This window comes from Dendrobates tinctorius, unplaced genomic scaffold, assembly GCF_039654945.1.
Source record: "Dendrobates tinctorius isolate UK_male_01 unplaced genomic scaffold, ASM3965494v1 ptg000326l, whole genome shotgun sequence".
Taxonomy (NCBI): Eukaryota; Metazoa; Chordata; class Amphibia; order Anura; family Dendrobatidae; genus Dendrobates; species Dendrobates tinctorius.
The window spans coordinates 13,142,040-13,165,307 of record NW_027361993.1 but is presented as its reverse complement, the minus strand read 5'-3'; the positions used below and the strand labels follow the sequence as shown (position 1 = coordinate 13,165,307).

The window sequence follows — 23,268 nt, the reverse complement described above, 5'->3', positions numbered from 1 at the left end:
TTTACACAATTGTTAATCTATACGTTACGCCCCAAATAGTGGTCAAATAAAAGTTTTGGATAAAATAATCAAAAAAAAATGATCGAAGAAAAAGGAAATTTGCTAGTGTTAGGAGACTATAATATGGTTCCAGATAACACCCGTGATTTTTCCCTCAACTAATAGATGTAAAGCTCCCTCGCTTAATAGTTGGATTTTTAAAAATTAATTGTATGATACGTTTAATGTCTCAACTCCACATCAATAGAATATTCTTATTTCTCTGCCTCAAGGATCAATCTTATACTAACTGATATATTTTCCCTCCCCAGATTCAAATCGGTTTCTATAGGTCATAAAACTATTTGTGACCATGCCCCTTTGATCGCTGAATTTGAAGAAAGCCATACAATGAACCATTTTTTATGGAAGTGTAATTCTTCAATATTTCAAACTTCAAAATATCATGAAGAAATTTCCCTTGCCCTAAAAAAAAATAATCTTAGGGAGAAACCTTTTGATTCCGGAAAACCTTTTTTACAATGGAATACACAAAGTGGTAATTGGAGGTATTCGAATACAAATTTCATCTCTTAAAATCGATGCTTTGCTTCATGAAAGCTTTGCAAGATGGGGAAAGAATAAAACAAGAAAACTCTGCAACAAATGAATGTGTTCCCACGTTTATTGTGAGTAATACAAAATCCATCCAGATCTAAAAAGTTAATCTTCATCCTCTTCCTCCTCCTCATCCTGGTTGATCTGGAAGTATCTTAACTCATAGCTTTCCTTACTGTTGGCAACCACACGGAGCCAATCACGCAGACTGTTCTTCTTCAGGTATTTCTTGGTCAGGTATTTCAAGTACCTATTAAAAAAAAATAAAGATGATCACAGATCAGAGACTCCAGGATGGTGAAAGGGGGATTTTTGGTACTTACCGTAAAATCTCTTTCCTGGAGCCTTCATTGGGGGACACAGGTTACCATGGGTGTATGCTGCTGTCGCTAGGAGGCTAACACTATGCAAATAAGAAAAAGTTAGCTCCTCCCCAGCAGTATACACCTACCGACAGGCCCAAATTACCTCAGTTGGTGCCAAAGCAGTATAAGGAGCTACTATAAGAAACTCAACCATAAGAACTCAACCTATGTACCAACCAAACAAAGGCACATTGGCCAACACGGTATAACATTAAGGGAGGGTGCTGTGTCCCCCAATGAAGGTTCCAAGAAAGAGATTTTACGGTAAGTACCAAAAATCCCCCTTTCTTTCTTGCTTCATTGGGGGACACAGGTTACCATGGGAAGTCCAAAAGCAGTCCCAAGGGTGGGAAACAAATGCTGAGAGAAGAAAACTTAGGTCGGCCGGTGTGAGACCGCCGCCTGCAGTATCTTCCTGCCCAAGCCTGCATCAGCAGAGGCATGAGCATCTACCTTGTAGAACCTCACCAAAGTATGAAGTGACGACCAGGTAGCGGTCATGCAAACTTGCAAAGCCGAAGCCTGGTGACGAACGGCCGAGGAAGCTCCTACAGCCCTGGTAGAGTGAGCCCTCACCCCCGGAGGAGGCGGTTTGTCCTGGACGCGGTATGGCTCCAGAACCGCTGAACGAATACAATGAGCAATGGTGGATTTGGAGGTTGGGAACCATTTCCGACGACCATCCGAGACGACAAACAAGGAATCGGACTGACGGAAGGGAGCAGTCCTAGCAAGGTAGATACGAATTGCCCTGACCAAGTCCAACTTGTGCAGGGATCTCTCCAAGGGATGAGTTGGAGAGGGACACAGAGAGGGAAGGACGATGTCCTCATTGATGTGAAAAGCAGAGACCACCTTAGGCAGAAAGGCCGGAACCGGTCTAAGCACTACCTTATCCTGGTGCAAAACCAGGAAAGGGGAACGGCAAGGACAATGCTGCCAACTCCAAGACCCTCCAAATAGAGGTGATAGTGACCAGGAAGGCGACCTTCCACGAGAGGAGGGTAAGAGAAATATCCTGAATCGGCTCAAAAGGCACACGTTGGAGGGTGCTCAAAACAAAATTCAAATCCCATGGATCGACAGGAGACTGGTAAGGAGGCGCTATGTGAGCAACACCCTGAAGAAAAGTCTTCATCTGGGGAAGAGAAGCCAGATCTCTTTGGAAGAGGATAGCTAGAGCGGACACCTGACCCTTTAAGGTACTGAGGGAAAGGCCGGAGTCGAGACCCGACTGCAGAAAACCCAGAACGGAGGGAAGAGAAAAAGTCATAGGAAACACTGTTGTCCTCACACCACCGAAAAAGGCTTTCCAACATCTGTTATAGATGCGAGATGACGCCGGCTTCCTTGCCTTAATCATGGTCTGGATGACTTTGTGGGAAAAACCTGCGTCTCTCAGGACCGCGGCCTCAACGGCCATGCCATTAAATTCAGAGACCGAGAATTCGGGTGGAAGAGGGGCCCCTTGCGATATAAGATCCGGACGGTCTGGAAGCCTCCAGGGGATGTCCGAGAGGATAGAATCATAGAGTTGAAAGGGACCTCCTGGGCCATCTGGTCCAACCCCTGCTCAAAGCAGGATTCGCTAAATCGTCCCAGACAGATATCTATCCAGCCTCTGTTTGAATCAACAAATATATCGTGGCACTGCTGCGTTGGTGCACAAAAGAAGGTTCCCACACCAGTATAGATAATGAAAAAAATTTTGGCACTCAACTTGTTGCAAAGTGAAGATTTTTATTTGCAGTCTCAAATCTAGACGTTTCGGCTTATACAGACAAGCCTTCATCAGTATGCTGCAAGTTTGATACAAATATATGAGAGTACAAGTCAGATGCTACAAATTGTACAGTCAAAATCATATGTGAATAAAAACATCCGGTAGACACCAGAAAAAACTTTCATGAGTGCAATAGTGATGGGAAGGACAGGTTGAGGTACAGTGCCTACAAGTAGTATTCAACCCCCTGCAGATTTAGCAGGTTTGATAAGATGCAAATAAGTTAGAGCCTTCAAACCTCACACAAGAGCAGGATTTATTAACAGATGCATAAATCTTACAAACCAAAAAGTTATGTTGCTCAGTTAAATTTTAATAAATTTTAAACATAAAAGTGTGGGTCAATTATTATTCAACCCCTAGGTTTAATATTTTGTGGAATAACCCTTGTTTGCAATTACAGCTAATAATCGTCTTTTATAAGACCTGATCAGGCCGGCACAGGTCTCTGGAGTTATCTTGGCCCACTCCTCCATGCAGATCTTCTCCAAGTTATCTAGGTTCTTTGGGTGTCTCATGTGGACTTTAATCTTGAGCTCCTTCCACAAGTTTTCAATTGGGTTAAGGTCAGGAGACTGACTAGCCCACTCCAACACCTTGATTTTTTGCCTCTTGAACCAGGCCTTGGTTTTGTTGGCTGTGTGCTTTGGGTCGTTGTCTTGTTGGAAGATGAAATGACGACCCATCTTAAGATCCTTGATGGAGGAGCGGAGGTTCTTGGCCAAAATCTCCAGGTAGGCCGTGCTATCCATCTTCCCATGGATGCGGACCAGATGGCCAGGCCCCTTGGCTGAGAAACAGCCCCACAGCATGATGCTGCCACCACCATGCTTGACTGTAGGGATGGTATTCTTGGGGTCGTATGCAGTGCCATCCAGTCTCCAAACGTCACGTGTGTGGTTGGCACCAAAGATCTCGATCTTGGTCTCATCAGACCAGAGAACCTTGAACCAGTCTGTCTCAGAGTCCTCCAAGTGATCATGAGCAAACTGTAGACGAGCCTTGACATGACGCTTTGAAAGTAAAGGTACCTTACGGGCTCGTCTGGAACTGAGACCATTGCGGTGGAGTACGTTACTTATGGTATTGACTGAAACCAATGTCCCCACTGCCATGAGATCTTCCCGGAGCTCCTTCCTTGTTGTCCTTGGGTTAGCCTTGACTCTTCGGACAAGCCTGGCCTCGGCAGGAGAGGAAACTTTCAAAGGCTGTCCAGGCCGTGGAAGGCTAACAGTAGTTCCATAAGCCTTCCACTTCCGGATGATGCTCCCAACAGTGGAGACAGGTAGGCCCAACTCCTTGGAAAGGGTTTTGTACCCTTTGCCAGCCTTGTGACCCTCCATGATCTTGTCTCTGATGGCCTTGGAATGCTCCTTTGTCTTTCCCATGTTGACCATGTATGAGTGCTGTTCACAAGTTTGGGGAGGGTCTTAAATAGTCAGAAAAGGCTGGAAAAAGAGGTAATTAATCCAAACATGTGAAGCTCATTGTTCTTTGTGCCTGAAATACTTCTTAATACTTTAGGGGAACCAAACAGAATTCTGGTGGTTTGAGGGGTTGAATAATAAATGACCCTCTGAATAAACTTTTCACAATTTAAAAAAAAATTAAACAAAGAAATAACATTCTTTTTTGCTGCAGTGCATTTCACACTTCCAGGCTGATCTACAGTCCAAATGTCACAATGCCAAGTTAATTCCGAATGTGTAAACCTGCTAAATCTGCAGGGGGTTGAATATTACTTGTAGGCACTGTATATGGGAATGAAATGGGAAATAAAAGTGTAAAGAAATAATATGGAAAAAAATATATATGAAGAAGGGGGTAACCTACCCAGACTGCTCTTATGAAAAGGTTTGCGGTATATCTAAAGTGTTTAGTATGCGAAGATCTATATGTTTTTTATAAAAGAAAAAAAATGAAGAAAATATAATACAGATCAAAGACAGAAGTCTTAAATGTAAACGCGTCCTAATACTATAATGAGTACAGGTGAATTACTATATAGACTGACCTGTTGTAATTAATAAATTTCCATTTATTAATTACAACAGGTCAGTCTATTCATTTTTTTTCTTTTATAAAAAAACCATATAGATCTTCGCATACTAAATCATTAAGACAGATCATACTACCTACACCATTGCCCTAGTGGTGGCTCTATACCGAGTGAGTAGGTCCATACCAATCACTAACCTACCTTATTTACATTATTGGGCACAATTACAACATCTCCATATTTTTTCCACTTTAGATATACCGCAAACCTTTTCATAAGAGCAGTCTGGGTAGGTTACCCCCTTCTTCATATATATTTCTATTTTTTTCCATATTTTCTTATTTCTTTACACTTTTATTTCCCATTTCATTCTCTTATACCTCAATCCGTCCTCTTCCCATCACTATTGCACTCATGAAACTCCTGAATGTCGAGAGAATGTCACGGTCTCGCGGCAGCGTGACGTCTCGCGGTCATTCGTGCAAAGGATCACTGGGACCGGGAGCGTGGAGAGAGGCAGGATGGCTGCGCGGGACATCGGAAGGTGAGAACAACAATATTTTTTATTTTAATTCTATTTTTTTTTACAGGGATATGGCATCAGCGCTAACGAACACAGCGATGCCGGGTGCTCGGCATCGCTGTGCTGATCGCTGGTGAAGCGATCAGGGTCGACTTCTCATTGTTGACTATCCAGCCAAGGCGATGCAGCGTGTCCAGAGTGATCTGGAGGCTGTGATCGCAGTCTTGGCGAGAAGGACCCTTGATCAGGAGATAGTCGAGATAAGGGATTATAAGAATCCCCTATGAACGAAGGATGGCCATTACCACCGCCATGATCTTCGTAAAGACTCTGGGGGCGGATGCCAGACCGAATGGGAGAGCTGTGAACTGGTAATGGCACTCCTCTATGGCAAATCTGAGGAACTTCTGATGCTGTACGAAAACAGGAACGTGCAAGTAAGCGTCCTGAATGTCCACAGAGCAAAAGGTATTCCCCCGGTTCCATGGAGGCGATCACTGAGCGCAAGGGCTCCATTTGAAAGTGGCGAACTAGAAGGTGACGGTTCAACTGCTTGAGATCCAAGATTGGTCGAAGGGAGCAGTCCTTTTTTGGGACTACGAACAGGTTTGAGTAAAACCCGGAAAACCGTTCGTGCCAAGAAAAGGGTACAATCACTCCTGAGTTTAGGAGGGCAGAGACAGCCTGGGAAAGCCCTGGGGCATGAGAGTGCTGTTTTGGTGGGCGAGAAAGGAAGAGACGTCCTTTTGGGGGCGAAGAAAATTCTATTTTGTAGACTAATGTGACAACCTCTCTGACCCAGGCGTCATCGACTGCCGCCATGAGGAGGCAAAAGGAAGTGCCTGATGCCTCAAAGGCTGATTTGGCTAAGACCTCAATCTGTCTGTCCGTAGCGTCCTTGAGGGATGCCGCATCGGGAATGGACAAGACTGTTTTGAGATGCTAAACGTGAAACCGGCGGGTCCACCTTAGGAGATTCTGACCATTTGCTGACGAGGTCAGGACTAAACGGGTAAAGGATGTCCAGATGTTTTTTTCCCAGGAAGCGTTTTCTGGGGTTTTCCCATTGTCTAGAGGTAGTGATGTCAAACTCGTTGTGAAAAAGCTTGGAAGGACGTTTTACCTGTTTGAATGAAATGGATTGGTCCTGAGCAGTAGCATTTTCCTCCTTTACTTCGAGCGTTTGCACAATAGCCGAAATAAGGCTACTATGTCCTGCGTTCTAGAGGTGTGGTTAAATCCGGAAATAGCGGATCCGTACACCAAAAAAATGTTACATGGTCCGTCCGGGCCGCTGAGCGGACGCCAAAATCTTGGCGGATCCGTACAAAAGCGGATTGAACGGACGACCATCCGTCAAGATCCGCCGATAACGCAAGTCTATGAGGAAAAAAACGGATCCGCCAAGAAAAATGGCGGATCCGTTTTTTTTTTTCAAATCGGCGGATCTTGACTGATAGTCACAAACGGAAGTGTGAAACAGGCCTTAGTTACCAGTGTGCTGGTAACCAAGGTACACATTGGGTTTCTAAGCAGCGCGCGGCACTTAGAAACCCTATGTGTACCTTGGTTACCAGCTCCCTGCACCAGCACGCTGGTAACTAAGGTACACATCGGGTTTCTAAGCGCTGCGCGCCGCTTAGAAACCCGACGTTTACCTTAGTTACCAGCGCGCTGATCGCTGGTCTCCCGCCTGTCACACGCAGCGATGCATGCTGGCCAGCAGGAGACCAGCAATCAAAAAAGTGTCCTGGCCATTCCAGGACAATCAGCGATAACCGGCAGGGGGGCCGGTCGCTGGTCAGTGTCACACACAGCCATCTCGCTGGTGAGATCGCTGTTGCGTCACAAAACTTGTGACTCAGCAGCGATCTCTCTAGCGAGATCGCTGTGTGTGACGGGGGCTTTAAAGGAGTCCTGTGGCGCCGACATGGTGGAAGGACTGCAGGACGAGCAGAAAGCGGACGGCTGACCTGAAGCCCACTTTCTCTTACAGCGGGCACAAGCGTAGTGAACTACCATAGGGATATAGCCAGAGGCCCTTGCAGAATTGGGCATAGGTAGAGTCTATGTGAATACTGCAGCAGAACGCTATGGAGGTGATACTGCTGAGGGAAGCTAACAGACGTCAGGGTAAGGAAAGCAGAGCCTACCAGACACCCAGCGATGCAGCAGCAGTAGCGCAGGTAGCCGAGTCCCCCGCCAGAACACAGATGAGCAGGCTGGTATCTGAGGACCCAGAGAGAAAAGATGCTGCAGGAGCACAAGAAGGAGGCTGTGCACTGAGCCACGAGAAAAAGCAAGACGGAGGGCAGGGTTAACAACCTAGGCACCCCTAGTAATTGGCCAGTCAGGCCGAGAGCGCCAAAAAGAAGGGAGCGTGTCCAGCCGAAGAAATTGAAAGCGGCGTCCTGATAGGCTTGGCCCGCCTGTGGGGGCACGACCAGCTTGCTATGAACGCAATGTGAGACGGGACCTAGGAACAGGCAGGGGGCGTGCCCGGCGCTGGAGAATGAAAGGAAGGCGCCGAGTGGCTGATGTCGGCAAGGAGGCGTGCCCAAGCAGGGGAGAAGAGGCTGTTGATAGTGGGAGAGCCAGAGGGGGCGTGGCCTAACCGGAGAACAGCCCGGAAGGAGGAAGAGGGCTGTAAAAAAAAAATGCCGGACAGCGCGGGCTATGTGAAAAATGGCGCGGAATTTGAAACTGAGTAGAGGAGAAGCAGGGACTGCAGTGCATACTGGTGGGTGCGGCAGGGGCTTAGCGGTGTCGGGGGTGGTCCTACTACCTGTTTCTTGAATCCGGCTCCTCTTCATAGCTGAGGGTGACCTCAGGAGCCCTTGGGAAGGAGGGGGTCATGGGAAAAAAAAAAAATCCTCCTTCCCGCAACGTGTCCCGACGGCGCAGAAGAAGGTGTCCCCCCTTAATAAGGGGGAAGGCCACTTCCGGTAACCACCATCATCCTCTCAGCCCTCTCTGAGGAGAGGGATGAGGAGGGGAATAGGCAAGGACTGGCCACCGAGAGTCGCCCTGAAACAACCCAACGGGGGACAGGGGACAAAGTCCTGCCAGCAGGCCCAAGAGTGGGCGATGTGGGTGACACCACACTGCTCTCTCTCGTTTGCTTAAATGTGGGAAAACAGGGTGAGAAATCTGCACCTTGTTACCCAACGAGCTGTATCTGAAAAATAAAGGTGAAAAGATTAATAACACACAAAACCTGTAAGGAAAAAATACTGCAGGTCCGCCTCCTTCAGACACTAAGCAAAAACTGAGGTAATTTGGGCCTGTCGGTAGGTGTATACTGCAGGGGAGGAGCTAACTTTCTTATTTGCATAGTGTCAGCCTCCTAGCGACAGCAGCATACACCCATGGTAACCTGTGTCCCCCAATGAAGAGAGAAAGAAAGCATTTTTTTTTTTCATCTTTTTAAGGAATCACCAACAAACTAAATATAGAATGAAATAGCTCTTCTAAAATACAACTCTCAGTATATCAAAATGTGACAGGAGTCATATTAGAGAAAGCATAGAAAGTCTGCTACCATTTTATTTCTATACAGCACTACCAGAGGCGAAATGAAGTACTGCACATTGTGCAATGAAATCAATGTGGACACCCCAGGTGCTCCAGCACATGAGATCTTCATAGTTATTTGAGGCGAATACATAGAAAGAGACTGTCCTTCTCAACATTTTAGAAATGTAGCTCTTCTGTCTTAACAGTCCCCCTAAGATGGAACATATAAACCAATAAAGTGTATTGTACCCAGCTTCAATTCCTTGCACTTTACAGAACCTTCATTTACAGTCAGTGGATGAAGATTTAGCAACTTAAATGTCTAACTGAATGAAGAGAATTTTTGTAAGAATTTCCACTACAGATTATGAGGACCCATGTAAGATGCCCTGGTATAAACAACACTTCTGACAGCTGAGGTTTTGCTACAATACTATCTCGTCCTTGGAATAACTTCCTTCAAATAGTCAGCAACTATGCCCTCTTGCCTGTCATCTACAATGTATCAGCGCAGGTAAATCGTATCATCCTGCAATCCAAACTGAATTCAACCACAGCAAACCCTCCATCTTGAAAATATTCAAGACAATCATTTCACATCATTTTCCAAAATAGAGAAAAAGTGCAAAAAGTTCCCTGCCTTTTTTTGGTTGCACAAATGGTAGGTGCCACCTAGAGCTCTCCAGGAGGTACAAATCTACAAAGGTCGGGGAGGGTTTCCTAAAATACATAGGGGGCCATTCATTATTAAGTTGCAATATTCTTGCAGAATTTGGCAGTTGTGCAAAAATATTGAGACTTTTGGCATTTACATGCCAGTGTTGGCCAGCTATGCCAATATAAGTGTAGCATTCGCTTGATGGGGCATAGACACACCAGCCAAATTCATCTTAACTTGTGCCACTTAGGTGGTGAAACTTACTCCAGAAATATATGCCAGCCCCCAGAGTACATTTTGCCAGCGCCTGGTGCCGGAGGACACTGGTAAACAGAGGACTCTAATTCAATAACTGAATCAGGTCACTGTACTCTAGCAAGTTCTTCATTAAGACTGGCGTGCGCTACACCAGTCTTAAAGGGGTTGTCCATGCTTGAGGTTTAGTCTGAGGTCACTCTTTAATTGCAGACTTTTGAATCCTCACAGCGCATGAACGGTGGGGAATTTCCGCTGCTGGGCGGTCATGTATACGATTTACCTACTTCCAGCCACTTTCTGACTAGACTTTCTCAATGCACTTGTATTGAGCGTGGCCACACATTTCTAGTCGTCATTTGACTGCATGCAAGCAAACCTCATACTAGTGGTCACTTGACTGCCCGGCACAGTGAGGATTCGAAAGTCTGCAATTAAACACTGACCTCAGACTTTAACCTCAACCCTGGACAACCCTTTTAATTGGTCACCCCCATAATTTTTTTTTTAACAATCATAGTGCCAAAGCTTACACTAGTTTGCATGAAAATAAGCTGCTGTCTCCTGTTACACAGCTGTTAATACCAGATGTAAAGAACCACAGAAATCTAATGAGAATGAAAATCAAGCCCAGCTCCTCATACCACTCACCTCTTGGAAAATGGTACTTCTGAAGTTACAGTGATCTTGCTTTTGCTTCTCTCGATGGAGACAACGCCACCGCCCAGGTTGCCAACCTTCCCGTTCACTTTGATACGGTCGTGCAAAAATTGCTCCTGTAATGTAAAGTCTTAGAATTGGGATCTTGTCAACAAAGTGGAATCTCCACTAAAATGTTTCATTTGTTCACACTCCTAACAAGAGAATTTCTCAACTACTTCTCCTGGTATGGTGGACAAGTATTCCAACCCTCCAAGAGCATCCCTTCCTAATTTACTATGCAAAAGGAGGGCACAACAATTCCTCTGGATACTATGGAGCGGCACCAGAAAGGACGACTATCCATGTCAGGTTATATGACAGCCATATGAGGGGGTGTCTATATGAAAACATGAACGACTTGAGTACGCAGGGAGACGTGGCAAGAGACAGTTTCTTTTATGAAGTCCTTTCTGTACATAGGACATATGAATAATACTTGTTCCCATAAGTCACTTGCTTTAACCCCTTCCCGACATTTAAACTATAGATATGTCATGGTTGGGAAGTGGTTCCTGACTGACAAGGAGGCTATGTGCAGAAGATCAATGCCGGGTGTTCAGCTGACACGTATCCAGGTGTTAGGATGGCCAAGTCAAAGTCCAGACCTGAATCCAATCGAGAATCTGTGGAAAGAGCTGAAAACTGCTGTTCACAAACGATCTCCATCAAACCTCACTGAGCTCGAGCTGTTTGCCAAGGAAGAATGGGCAAGAATTTCAGTCTCTCGATGTACAAAACTGATGAGACATACCTCAAGCGACTTGCAGCTGTAATCGCAGCAAAAGGTGGCGCAACAAAGTATTAAGTTAAAGGGGCCGAATAATATTGCACGCCCCACTCTTCAGTTTTTGAATTTCCACAAACATTTAAAATAACCAAAAAATTTTGTTCAACTTCACAATTGTGTCCCACTTGTTGTTGATTCTTCACCAAAAATTTACATTTGGTATCTTTATGTTTGAAGCATGATATGTGGGAAAAGGTTAAAAAGTTTCAGGGAGCCGAATACTTTTGCAAAGCAATGTAACTAAACCACATTTAGCGTCCACATGTTTTACACTTCTGTAGACACGAGAGCCCATCTGATTTACAGGTGCATGTCTCCAGAAGCATGAGCTGGGCATAATGTACTGGTCACTGCAACGGAAGATTTGACATTTACACTCAGTAACATTCACTGCTGCTTGTGGAAAACACCCATGAAGTCAAAATTGTCACTACACCTGTGGATAAACTACCAAAGGGGTATATTTGCAAAACTGTGGTCACTTGAGGAGGGATTATGGAGTCCGCAAACTATTTTAGGAAAATCTGCGCTCTAGGAGGCAAATAGTGCTCCCTCCCCAAGTCTCGCCATGTGGTTTAGACTAGGTTCACATAGCGTTATGGCAGTCTGTTCAACGCTACTCTTTCCTGATCGCGCTATGCGATCGCGTTAGCGCAGCTGCTCCATCTGCGCTAGCCGTGACAGACGCTCGAACGCTGCAGACCGCATCCGAGGGTCCGTCACAGCATGACGGCACATCGCTAGCGCATGCCGATTATGACATGCGTTAGCAATGCGCTACGTTATGGCAGTCTATGGGTGCATTAACGGATTCGTTACATTACGTTAATGCAGGTTTGTAACGCAATCCGTTAAACGGACTGCCATAATGCAATGTGAACCTGGCCTAAGCAGTATTGTACAGCCATATATGGGGTATTTCTACATTCAGCAGAAATTGTGTGACAAATTTTGGTGCAAATTGTACCTATTTCACAGTGTGAAAATGTAAAATCTGGTGCTAAAACAAAATTTTGGTGGTAACAATGTACTGGCAAATGTTTTCTTCACTGCCCAATGGTATAAGATTCTGGGACACACCTGTGGTGTCAATATGATCACTGCACCCCTATACACATTCATTGAGAGGTGTAGTTTGTAAAATAGAGTCACTTATGGCGGCGCTGGGGGGGAGGGGGTCTGCTGTTCAGGCACCTCAGGGGCTCTGCCAATGAGACATGGCAATTCAAAAGCAGTTTTTGACCACATATGGGGTATCTGTGTACTGAGGAGAAATTGCACAACACATTTTTGAGGTCCACTTTCTACTGCTAACCTTGTGAAAATGATAAAATTGGGGTCAATTATGGGTGGGGGGATTCCACTGCTTAGGCACATCAGGGAGATTTTGGGGTCTATTTTCTCCAGTAACCTTGAGAAAATGCAACATTTGAGGCTAAAAACATTTTTATGGGAAAATTGTGATTTTTATATTTTCACAGCTGTATGTTATATTGTGAAGCAGCTGGGGGTTCAAGGTGCTCACCACACTAGAAGAGTCTAGCTTCCAAAATGGGGTCACTTTTGGGGGGTTTCCACTGTTTAGGCACATCAAGGGCTCACCAAACACGACAAGGCATTTGTTAATGATTCCGGTAAGTTTGTGCATTCAAAAAGTCAAATGGCGCTCCTTCCCTTCTAAGCCCTATTGTGCTCCCAAAAAGTACATATGGGGTATCTGTGTGCTCAGGAGAAACTGCACAACTAATAATGGGTGCCAATTTCTCCTGTAACCCTTGTGAAAATCCATAAAAAACCTTACACATATGCTGCAGAAAAACCTCAAAACATGGGTACAAGGGCAGTCGAGATAATTTAATATTAACCCCTTTCCGAAACCGGGCGTAATAGTATGCCGATGTCGGACTACCTCCCTTTGATGTCGGACTCCGGCGGTGAGCCCACATCTTTCCCGGCACATGGCAGCTGTTTTGATCGCAATCCACCCGCAGCTATTAACCCGTTAAATGCCGCTGTCAAACACTGACAGCATTTAACAAGCCCTTCAGGCAATCATGCCAGATATGCACCCACAGGTGACCCCCGTCACGTGACTGCAGGTCACCGATGGGTTGGCATGACAACCAGAGGTCTCCTGGAGACCTCTATGGCTGTCACTGCCGGCTTGCTGTGAGCACGGCTCAGTGGTTGACACTCATATCAAGTGAGTAATTCACCTACATACAGGCGAACTGATCATCGCCTGTATGTAGCTGAGCCGATCGAGTTATGGCAGCTTCAAATGGGGCAAAAGTTCAAATCACCCCCCTTTTGCCCCATTCAAAACAAACAAAAAACATACACATATTCAATATTGCCGTATTCAGAATAGCTGGATCAATAAAAATGAATTAACCTAAACGCTAAACGGCGTAGCGAGAAAAAAAGGCAAAACACCAGAATTACATTTTTTGGTCGCCATTGCATTGTTATTAAAATGCAATAAGGGGCGATCAAAAGAACGTATCTGCACATAAATGGTATCCTTAAAACCGTCAGCTCGGCGCGCAAAAAATAAGCCCTCATCCAACCCGAGATCATAAAAATGGAGACGCTACGGGTATCAGAAAATGGCGTAATTGTTTTTTTTTTTTAACAAAGTTTGGATTTTTTTTTTCACCACTTAGATAAAAAAGAACCTAGACATGTCTGGTGTCTATGAACTCGTAAAGACCTGGAGAATCATAATGGCAGGTCAGTTTTAGCATTTAGTGAACCTAGTAAAAAAAAAAGCTCCCCCCCCCAAAAAAAGGGTGGTATTGCACTTTTTTTTTGCAATTTCACCGCACTTGGAATTTTTTCCCCCGCTTTCTATTACATGGCATGGTAAAACCAATGGTGTGGTTCAAAACTACAACTTGTCACGCAAAAAACAAGCCCTCACATGGCCATTTTGACTAAAAAAAATAGAAAAGCTATGGCTCTGGGAGGAAGGGGAGCGAAAAACGAAAATACCTCTGGGGGTTAAAGGAAACCTGCCATCCCTATTTAGTATGTTAAAATAAAGGTATGGCCATAATGGCGCTTTTATACTAATTTAATAGATACTTGAAGGGAAGAAATTTGCATCCTGGTTCATATTTAATTCATGTTAGAAGCTTTAGTGCAATATCCTCTTCAGGAATCGTGGCAGGACTTTGGATATCGGCTTTCAGTTCTCCCGCGGCCCCTCTGCGTTTGTACAAGACTATTTTAAATTTGCGGTAGTGCCGCTGTTGCGCACATTTATCTCCAGTGGTCTTTAGCAAAAATGGCACCTGGTGGCGGTGAATGCGCAGATTGACATCCAAATGTCACAAACAGCATGGTGCTGGTGTCGGTGCACGCGCAGACTGAGATCTCAACTTGTCATTGAACAGAGATCTAAATCTGCACATACGCCCGCGCGTCATTTTGCTCGTCATTCAAAAGTTAATCTGTACAACTGACACCATTTTGCTGAAGACCACTTGGAGATGAATATACGCAAGTGCCGCCAGCATCAAGGGTGGCAGTAGCACAAACTTTAAAATAGGAGACTTGTACAGAAGGGACGTAGTAGAGCCAAAAACCCTACTCTACATCCCACCCCGATGCACAAAGAGGATATTGCACTAAAACTTCTAACATGAATTAAAGAAGGATGCAGATTTCCACAAGGGGAATTAAACTGTATGACTTATGCAGTAAAATGCATTATGCATCTCTTCAGCTTTGGACTGGCCCGCAGCCCTTCAGCTTTGCTCCCAGCTACTGATGCTCAGCTCCCATTAAAGTGAATAGATCAGGTACAGTACCCAGGATCAACCCCTACATCTATGTGCTGTTCCGGCTCCTTACATAGTCTGCATCTTGCTGCCACATCTTTAGTGCCGTCTTTTCTATACTTTTTTGGGGGGGTTCAATCCTATCAGAAAGAAAGAAGCAGCCCAACATCCACCCTCTCTAAATCTACACTTACAAAGTTAGCAGCATCCATGATTCCATCTTCCACAGGATGTGTGCAGTCCAAGGTAAACTTCAACAGCTGCTTCTTTTTCTTGCTACCCTTTGTTGCAGGCTTTTTCTAGAAAAAAAAAACAAGAATCCCCAGTAGTAATGAGATATTAGATTTATACATAAATACAATCTTTTTTCGTTTTACAATCTTATTAACATATATGAAAATTTGCATGTCCTGGACATATTGCCGATTTCACCTGTGGATGGGTTGTTGCAGATTTTCACATGGATTTGACTCCTTTGAATGTAGCGGAGAGAAATCAGTGCCCTTATCTGCTGGTTATACATGCAAAATCAGAGTGGGCGCATGGACCTGGCCTAAGACTGACCTTGATCCTTGATCTCTCCAAGCGGGTCGGAGATCCTTGATCTCCACAGATGATGTATATGGCAGATTGGCAGTTTTTTTCTACCAGTTCTGTAGATTAGAACCAGCCATATAATAACACTGTCATCCAGATGGATATTTCACAGTATAATGTAACCACCACCTTATAATGGGTTTTACAGACTATAATGTAGTTTGTGATCCAGCCACAACTCCCCTAGCAGATATTAGCTGCCTGCCGTAGACTGACTAGAGCTGATTGATATGTTACAACCCTATGCCTGGTTTACATGAAGAGATAACAGTGTATTTGCTGTAGGCCTCCATTCATGCGATATAGGACAATCTTGTCTTTTCGGCCTCCATCGTTGCTTTTTTACAGTGTATATAAAGGCTGTTTGATGCAGAGACCTCCCACAGTACCCTGCACAGTAAACATTTATCTATGAGTGACATATTACATGGTATAAACACCTGAGGGTTTACCATGATGTGAACACAGCTGTACCCAAAGATGAACTACAGCACCGAACATACCACATATTGCAAAACAACCGATGTACAGTGACCATTTATAACCCAGTCTAGACGTGAGCTGCATACAGGCTGCTAATAATGACTCTGGAGAACTCTATATATCACAGGTCATCGCTTAGAATAATCCAGTCTTGCAGATATGCTACTGCAAATCACCACCTTTGGAGCCCTGTCTAATATTCTGTATTAGTAAATTACAGGTCTCAATTCACGAACCTGGGGTCCAGTATGTTATATAATACTAATAACCATTTATTCTCCCTCGGCCGTGTATACTATATACGGTATCACTCTTTAGTCTCATGGGACCTCGTATAGTGTTTATCAGCCCTTACTCTCGCGGATCCCATACACTATTTATAAGCCCTTATTCTCCTGGAACCTCCCTATACTATATATCACCCCTTACGCTCCCAGACCCCATGTACCATATATCAGCTATTACTCTCTGGGACCCCCTAAATCAGGGATGCCCAACCTGTAGCTCAGGAGCCACATGTGGCTCGCGGTCCCAGGAATTGTGGGTTGCGGCTGTCTGCCAACTTGGTGCATGAGCTCCAGGTCTAGCAAACATGTATGAAGAGCAATTCTAAAAATGGTGAATTTTGTGAGGTGGGCAGGAGCTGGACGTGGCTTGCAACCCTCTCTCAGAGCTGAATGTGGCTCTCTATGTCAGAAAGGTTGGGGACCACTGCCCTATCCTATATATCACCCCTTACTCTCCCGGACCCGTATACTATATATTTCCCCCACTTTCCTGGACCCATATACCATTTATTACCCCTTACTCTCCCGGACCCCCCTATACTACGTTTCACCCCTTACTCTCACAGACCCAACTATACTATGCATCACCCCTTACTCTCCCAGGGCCCCCTATACTATGTATTACCCCAAACTCTCCCAGTGCCTCCTATACTATATGTCACCCCTTACTCTCCCGAGACCCACCCGATATTATGCATCACCCCTTACTCTCCTGGACCCTGTATACTATGCATCACCCCTTATTCTCCCAAGACCCCCAAAGCTATATATCACCCCTTACTCTCTCGGACCCATCTATACTATGTATCATCCCTTACTCTCCCGAAACCTCCCTATACTATGCATCACCCCTTACTCCCAGAGACCCCACAATACTATGCATCACCCCTTACTCTCCCGAGACCTCCCTATACTACGCATCACCCCTTACTCCCCCCTATACTACGCATCACCCCTTATTCCCCGAGACCCCCCTATACTACGCATCACCCCTTACTCTCTTGAGACCCCCCTATACTATGTATCTCCCCTTACTCTCGAGACCCCACTATACTATGTATCACCCCTTACTCTCTTGAGAGCCCCCTATACTATGCATCACCCCTTACTCTCCCGAGACCCCCCTATACTATGTCTCACTCCATACTCTCCCGAGACCCCTCTATAATATACATCACCCCTTACTCTCCCGAGACTCCCCTATATTATGCATCACCCCTTACTCTCCCGAGACTCCACCCTATGCATCACTCCTTACTCTCCCGAGACCCCCCTATACTATGCATCACCCCTTACTCTCCCGAGACCCCCTATAATATGCATCACCCCTTACTCTCCCGAGACTCCCCTATACTATGCATCACCCCTTACTCTCCCGAGACCCCCCTATACTATGTATCACCCCTTACTCTCCCGAGACCCCCCCTATACTATGTATCACCCCTTACTCTCCCGAGACCCCCCTATACTATGTATCACCCCTTACTCTCGAGACCCCTCTACACTATGCATCACTCACTCTCCCGAGACCCCCCCCCTATACTATGCACCAGCCCTTAATCTCCCGAGACCCCCCTATACTATGCATCACCCCTTACTCTCCCGAGACCCCCCTATACTATGCATCACCCATTACTCTCTCAAGACCCCCCAATACTATGCATCACCCATTACTCTCTCAAGACCCCCCAATACTATGCATCACCCATTACTCTCTCAAGACCCCCCAATACTATGCATCACCCATTACTCTCCCGAGACCCCCCTATACTATGCATCACCCCTTACTCTCCCGATACCCCCCTATGCTATGAATCACCCCTTACTCTCCTGAGACCCCCCTATACATCACCCATTACTCTCCTGAGACCCCCCTATACTATGCATCACCCCTTACTCTCCCGATACCCCCCTATGCTATGAATCACCCCTTATTCTCCTGAGACCCCCCTATACTATGCATCATCCCTTACTCTCCCGAGACCCCCCTATGCTATGAATCACCCCTCACTCTCCTGCATTACACATGCTCTGTACATTATAACTTGTGGTGCAGATTATAGGCCTGTAATGCTCTGTACAGAGGGAACATGGCGGTGCTGGCAGGAGCTGTGCTGCAGGCCGGTGTAGAGCGGAGTACCGAGCCTGATTTCCCGCAGCACCACCTCTTCCTGCAGCCGCTCTTGGTCCATGCACATTAGGTCCCAGCCACCTCCCCGCACCCGGCACAGGCCGCGGCTCCCCACGCTGCACACGCCGCCGTCACAAGCCCAGACCGACAGGAGCCTTCATCCCGGGAACGTCACCATTACAGCAAGAAAGCAGCGCAGAGTCGCAGAACCGTCACCGGGGACAGGAAGACCCCATGTACAGAACACAACGTGAGGAGCTCGATACTAACCACAGGAGCCATGGCGACCTCAGGAGGCTGAAAGGAAGAGGAAGCCGCCGCGCATGCGCTATGTAGGAGGCCTCTTAGCAGCCGCTCACCGATTGAATCGATGAGCTCCACTGCGCATGTGTGAATCCCATCGTTGTTCGTTGGATTCACTGCACTGCATGTAATGTCACAAATGTCCAAAGGTTGAGAAAGAATGGCCTCCTGTAATCTTAATGTAATAGATTACCATATAAGTAAGAATAACAATTATAAATAATTTATATTACAGACAATGAGTGCATACATTACTTCTACTGTATTTCATTCCAGAGCTGCACTCACTATTCTGCTGGTGCAGTCACTGTGTACATATATTACATTACTGATCCTGTACTGATCCTGAGTTATATCCTGTATTATACCCCAGAGCTGCACTCACTATTCTGCTGGTGGAGTCACTGTGTACATCTATTACATTACTGATCCTGTACTGATCCTGAGTTACATCCTCTATTATACCCCAGAGCTGCACTCACTATTCTGCTGGTGCAGTCACTGTGTACATCTATTACATTACTGATCCTGTACTGATCCTGAGTTACATCCTGTAATTATACTCCAGAGCTGCACTCACTATTCTGCTGGTGCAGTCATGGTGTACATACATTACATTACTGATCCTATACTGACCCTGAGTTACATCCTGTATTATACTCCAGAGCTGCACTCACTATTCTGCTGGTGCAGTCACTGTGTACATACATTACATTACTGATCCTGTACTGATCCTGAGTTACATCCTGTATTATACCCCAGAGCTGCAGTCACTATTCTGCTGGTGCAGTCACTGTGTACATATATTACATTACTGATCCTGTACTGATCCTGAGTTACATCCTGTATTATACTCCAGAGCAGCACTCACTGTTCTGCTGGTGCAGTCACTGTGTACATACATTACATTACTGATCCTGTACTGATCCTGAGTTACATCCTGTATTATACCCCAGAGCTGCAGTCACTATTCTGCTGGTGCAGTCACTGTGTACATACATTACATTACTTATCCTGTACTGATCCTGAGTTACATCCTGTATTATACTCCAGACCTGCACTCACTATTCTGCTGGTGCAGTCACTGTGTACATACATTACATTACTTATCCTGTACTGATCCTGAGTTACATCCTGTATTATACCCCAGAGCTGTGCTCACTATTCTGCTGGTGCAGTCACTGTGTACATACATTACATTACTGATCCTATACTGACCCTGAGTTACATCCTGTATTATACCCCAGAGCTGCACTCACTATTCTGCTGGTGCAGTCACTGTGTACATATATTACATTACTGATCATGTACTGATCCTGAGTTACATCCTGTATTATACCCCAGAGCTGCAGTCACTATTCTGCTGGTGCAGTCACTGTGTACATACATTACATTACTGATCCTATACTGACCCTGAGTTGCATCCTGTATTATACTCCGGAGCTGCACTCACTATTCTGCTGGTGCAGTCACTGTGTACATACATTACATTTCTGATCCTATACTGATCCTGAGTTACATCCTGTATTATACTCCAGGGCTGCACTCACTATTCTGCTGGTGCAGTCATTATGTACGTACATTACATTACTGACCCTGTACTGATCCTGAGTTACATCCTGTAGATCTTTTATTATAAAATTGAAAAACATAACAATAATAATAACTGAAACATAACAAGAATATCAGTCAGAAAATAATCCGCATACTGAACACTGGTCCAGCCGCTCATTCCCTCCTGTCACACATATACATATATACAGAATAATAACTAATAACTTACACCTTCCGGTCCGGTCACCAAACTAATAACAAACAATAAAATAAACAAAGGCCGACATAAATATATAAACAAACATTTTTTTTTTAAATATAAAATAACCAAATTATACAAATATATACAAGACTAAACTAAACACCCCACACTCAAGCCCACCATTCCCAACCCCCGCACTGACCTGAGAGTTGGTCCTGCGTCTCATGCCTCAGTCCATGTCCAACGTCCATAGGCCAGGTCAGGCAGTGCCAGTGTTTCCCCTAAACACCCCAGTGTCCCATAGTCCAACAAGATAAACCCACCTCCCCCCTTTTCCCACAACACAAGCTAACACCTACACCCAAATCTATATCCCTATATACAATATATAAAGAAACAAAGGCTACAATAGCACAATACTCACAAATCACAAAGCCCAAGTTTGGTGCCTGCAGCCCTACATCACTGTATACTGATCACAAAACAAAAATCTACAGTGTCAGCAGCAGCCCATCACCAGGAAAGGAGATGACCAGAGGAGGGCACACTAAAAGAAAAGCCCCTCCAGAGGAGAGCGGCCCTACATGTGCCCAGTCTCTCATACTCCAGAGAGCGCATCTTCACCAGGTCACCAAGTATGGTCCTAAACACATCGTCCACTGGGAGGATTTTCCGTTGCGTCGATACTAAGCACCGTGCGTTCCACGAGTGATACCTATCCACTGCGCTAACTAGAAATAAAGTGCAGCGGTCCTGGTCACCAAGGTCTCCGAATGCTCCATAGGCCCATTCCGCATAGGAGAGACCGGCCAGCCGAGACCAGCCAATGTAGGTGCCCACCCTGTTGTACATCTCTGTGTTGAAGGGATAATGAAGCAGGAAATGGTCCATGGTTTCCAGCATGGTACCACAATGCTTCCGAGGACAGTTCCTGTACTCAGAGCTCCTACACTTCAGATTGTCCCTCACACACAGTTTCCCATGGAAGCAGCGCCAAGCCAAGTCCCAAAACTTCAAGGGGATCCTGATAGAATTCAAAAGATGCAAACCCACCCCAAGATCCCGACTTGGGCAATCCCTGAGCACCAGAGGCCTCTGGAAATGGGTCAACAGAACCCTATTGTCAAGGAGTTTCCATGGCAGAGTCCTGATCTCCCACATTCCCAGACCCCACTGGCGAATTACCTTTAGAACCAAGGTAGCGTAAGCTGGAAGATGTCCATGCGGTGGACATAGAGATTACTCACGGAGGAGCCTTCTCTTTCCAGAGGTTTGCAATATTGATCTTAATGAAGGTATCCACGAAGAATACCATGGGGTTGACCATACCCAACCCTCCTAGTCTCCTCGTACGGTAAGTAACCTCCCTCTTGACCAGGTTCAGTCTATTCCCCCATAATAGTTGGAAGAACAAACTGTAGACCCGAGTCCAGTGAGACTCCGGCAAGATGCACACACTGCCCAGATAAATCAGTAAAGGGAGCAGGTAAGTTTTGATCAGGTTTACCCTTTCCCTGAGGGTCAAAGACCAACCCTTCCACTGGTTCACCTTCTGAGTGGCGATCTCTAGCCTGCAGTCCCAATTTTGTTTGGGGTAATCCCCCTGGCCAAATTTGATGCCAAGGACTTTTGCAGAGACTTTGGGTCCTGGAAGGGTGTCCGGGAGATTAAAACCAGGATCTCCTCCTCCCAGCCAGAGACTCTCGCACTTATCCCGGTTGATCTTGGACCCAGATGCCTCCGAGTAGCGATCTACCTCTGACATCAGCCACCCTGCCTCCTTGTGAGAGGAAACAAAAACAGTGACATCACCGGCATACGCCACTACCCTCAGAGTGGCTTCCGGTGCTGCCCGGTCCATCCGGATCCCGGCCAACCGTCCTCGCTCCACCCTCCTAAGAAGTGGGTCAATCGCAAACACGTACAGCAGCTGGCCCAAGGGACAACCCCGGCGAACACCAGATCCAACTTCAAAAGAGCTGCCAATCCAACCGTTCACAAGCGGGAAACTCTCTGCCCCATCGTAGAAGGTCTTAAGCCAATCAGCAAACCCCCCCCCCAGCAGGCCATATCTCAGAAGGACTAACCAGAGGTACTCATGATTAACCCGATCAAACGCTATTGCCGGGTCCAGTGACAGCATGTACCCCTTCCAGTGACCAGCCCTATCCTGCTCCACTGCCTCTCGGACACAGAGCACATCACTAAATGTGCTGCGGCCTGGAACAGAGCAATGCTGGGCTTCCGAAAGGAGTCGGGGTGCAAATTTCACCAGCCGATGAAACAGCACTTTTGCCAGAACCTTCCTGTCTGCATTGAGAAGCACTATGGGAAGCCAATTCTCAATGCAAGATGGTTCCTTACCCTTTGACAAGATGATGAGGGCAACCTCCTCATTGACTTTGGCAGAGTGCCCGAGGAAAGACACTCATTGAATACCTCAGTCTAGAGGGGAACCAAAAGCATACTTAAAGGTCTTATAGAACGCAGATGTTAAGCCATCTGGACCGGGCGATTTCTTTTGGTAAAGCCCTTCATTCGCCAATTTAACTTCCTCTTCCCTGATCATCTCTGTCAAAACATCAAGAGAGGGGTCTACCTCTGGTTCAGGGACAGTTTCAGTCAGGAAAGCTGACATCTCATCACAATTAAGATCCCTCTTCCCCAAGAGGTGCGAGTAGAAGGATCTGACAACCTCCAGGATCCCTGATCTGGATCACCTCAGGGACCTCGCAGTGTCC

General features: G+C 45.9%; 1 protein-coding gene across 1 annotated transcript; it reads right to left on the bottom strand.

Moving 5' to 3' along the window:
- Positions 1 to 646: 646 nt before the first annotated feature.
- RPL22 (ribosomal protein L22) lies at positions 647 to 18,894 on the bottom strand. The gene is made up of 4 exons (XM_073561768.1): positions 18,739 to 18,894; positions 15,165 to 15,269; positions 10,348 to 10,472; positions 647 to 847 (listed from the first exon to the last, which is right to left on the bottom strand). Exons 1-4 carry the CDS (start codon positions 18,748 to 18,750, stop codon positions 703 to 705), a joined length of 387 nt encoding a protein of 128 aa, XP_073417869.1. The 5' UTR covers positions 18,751 to 18,894; the 3' UTR covers positions 647 to 702.
- Positions 18,895 to 23,268: the final 4,374 nt, after the last annotated feature.

What these genes read in the sequence shown, in the direction of transcription:
- RPL22 (XM_073561768.1), bottom strand. An exon ending in TCATGGATGCTGCTAACTTT is followed by an intron (nt 10,473 to 15,164) that starts GTAAGTGTAGAT and finishes TTTACATTACAG; the next exon opens with GAGCAATTTTTGCACGACCG. An exon ending in GAAGTACCATTTTCCAAGAG is followed by an intron (nt 848 to 10,347) that starts GTGAGTGGTATG and finishes TTTTTTTAATAG; the next exon opens with GTACTTGAAATACCTGACCA.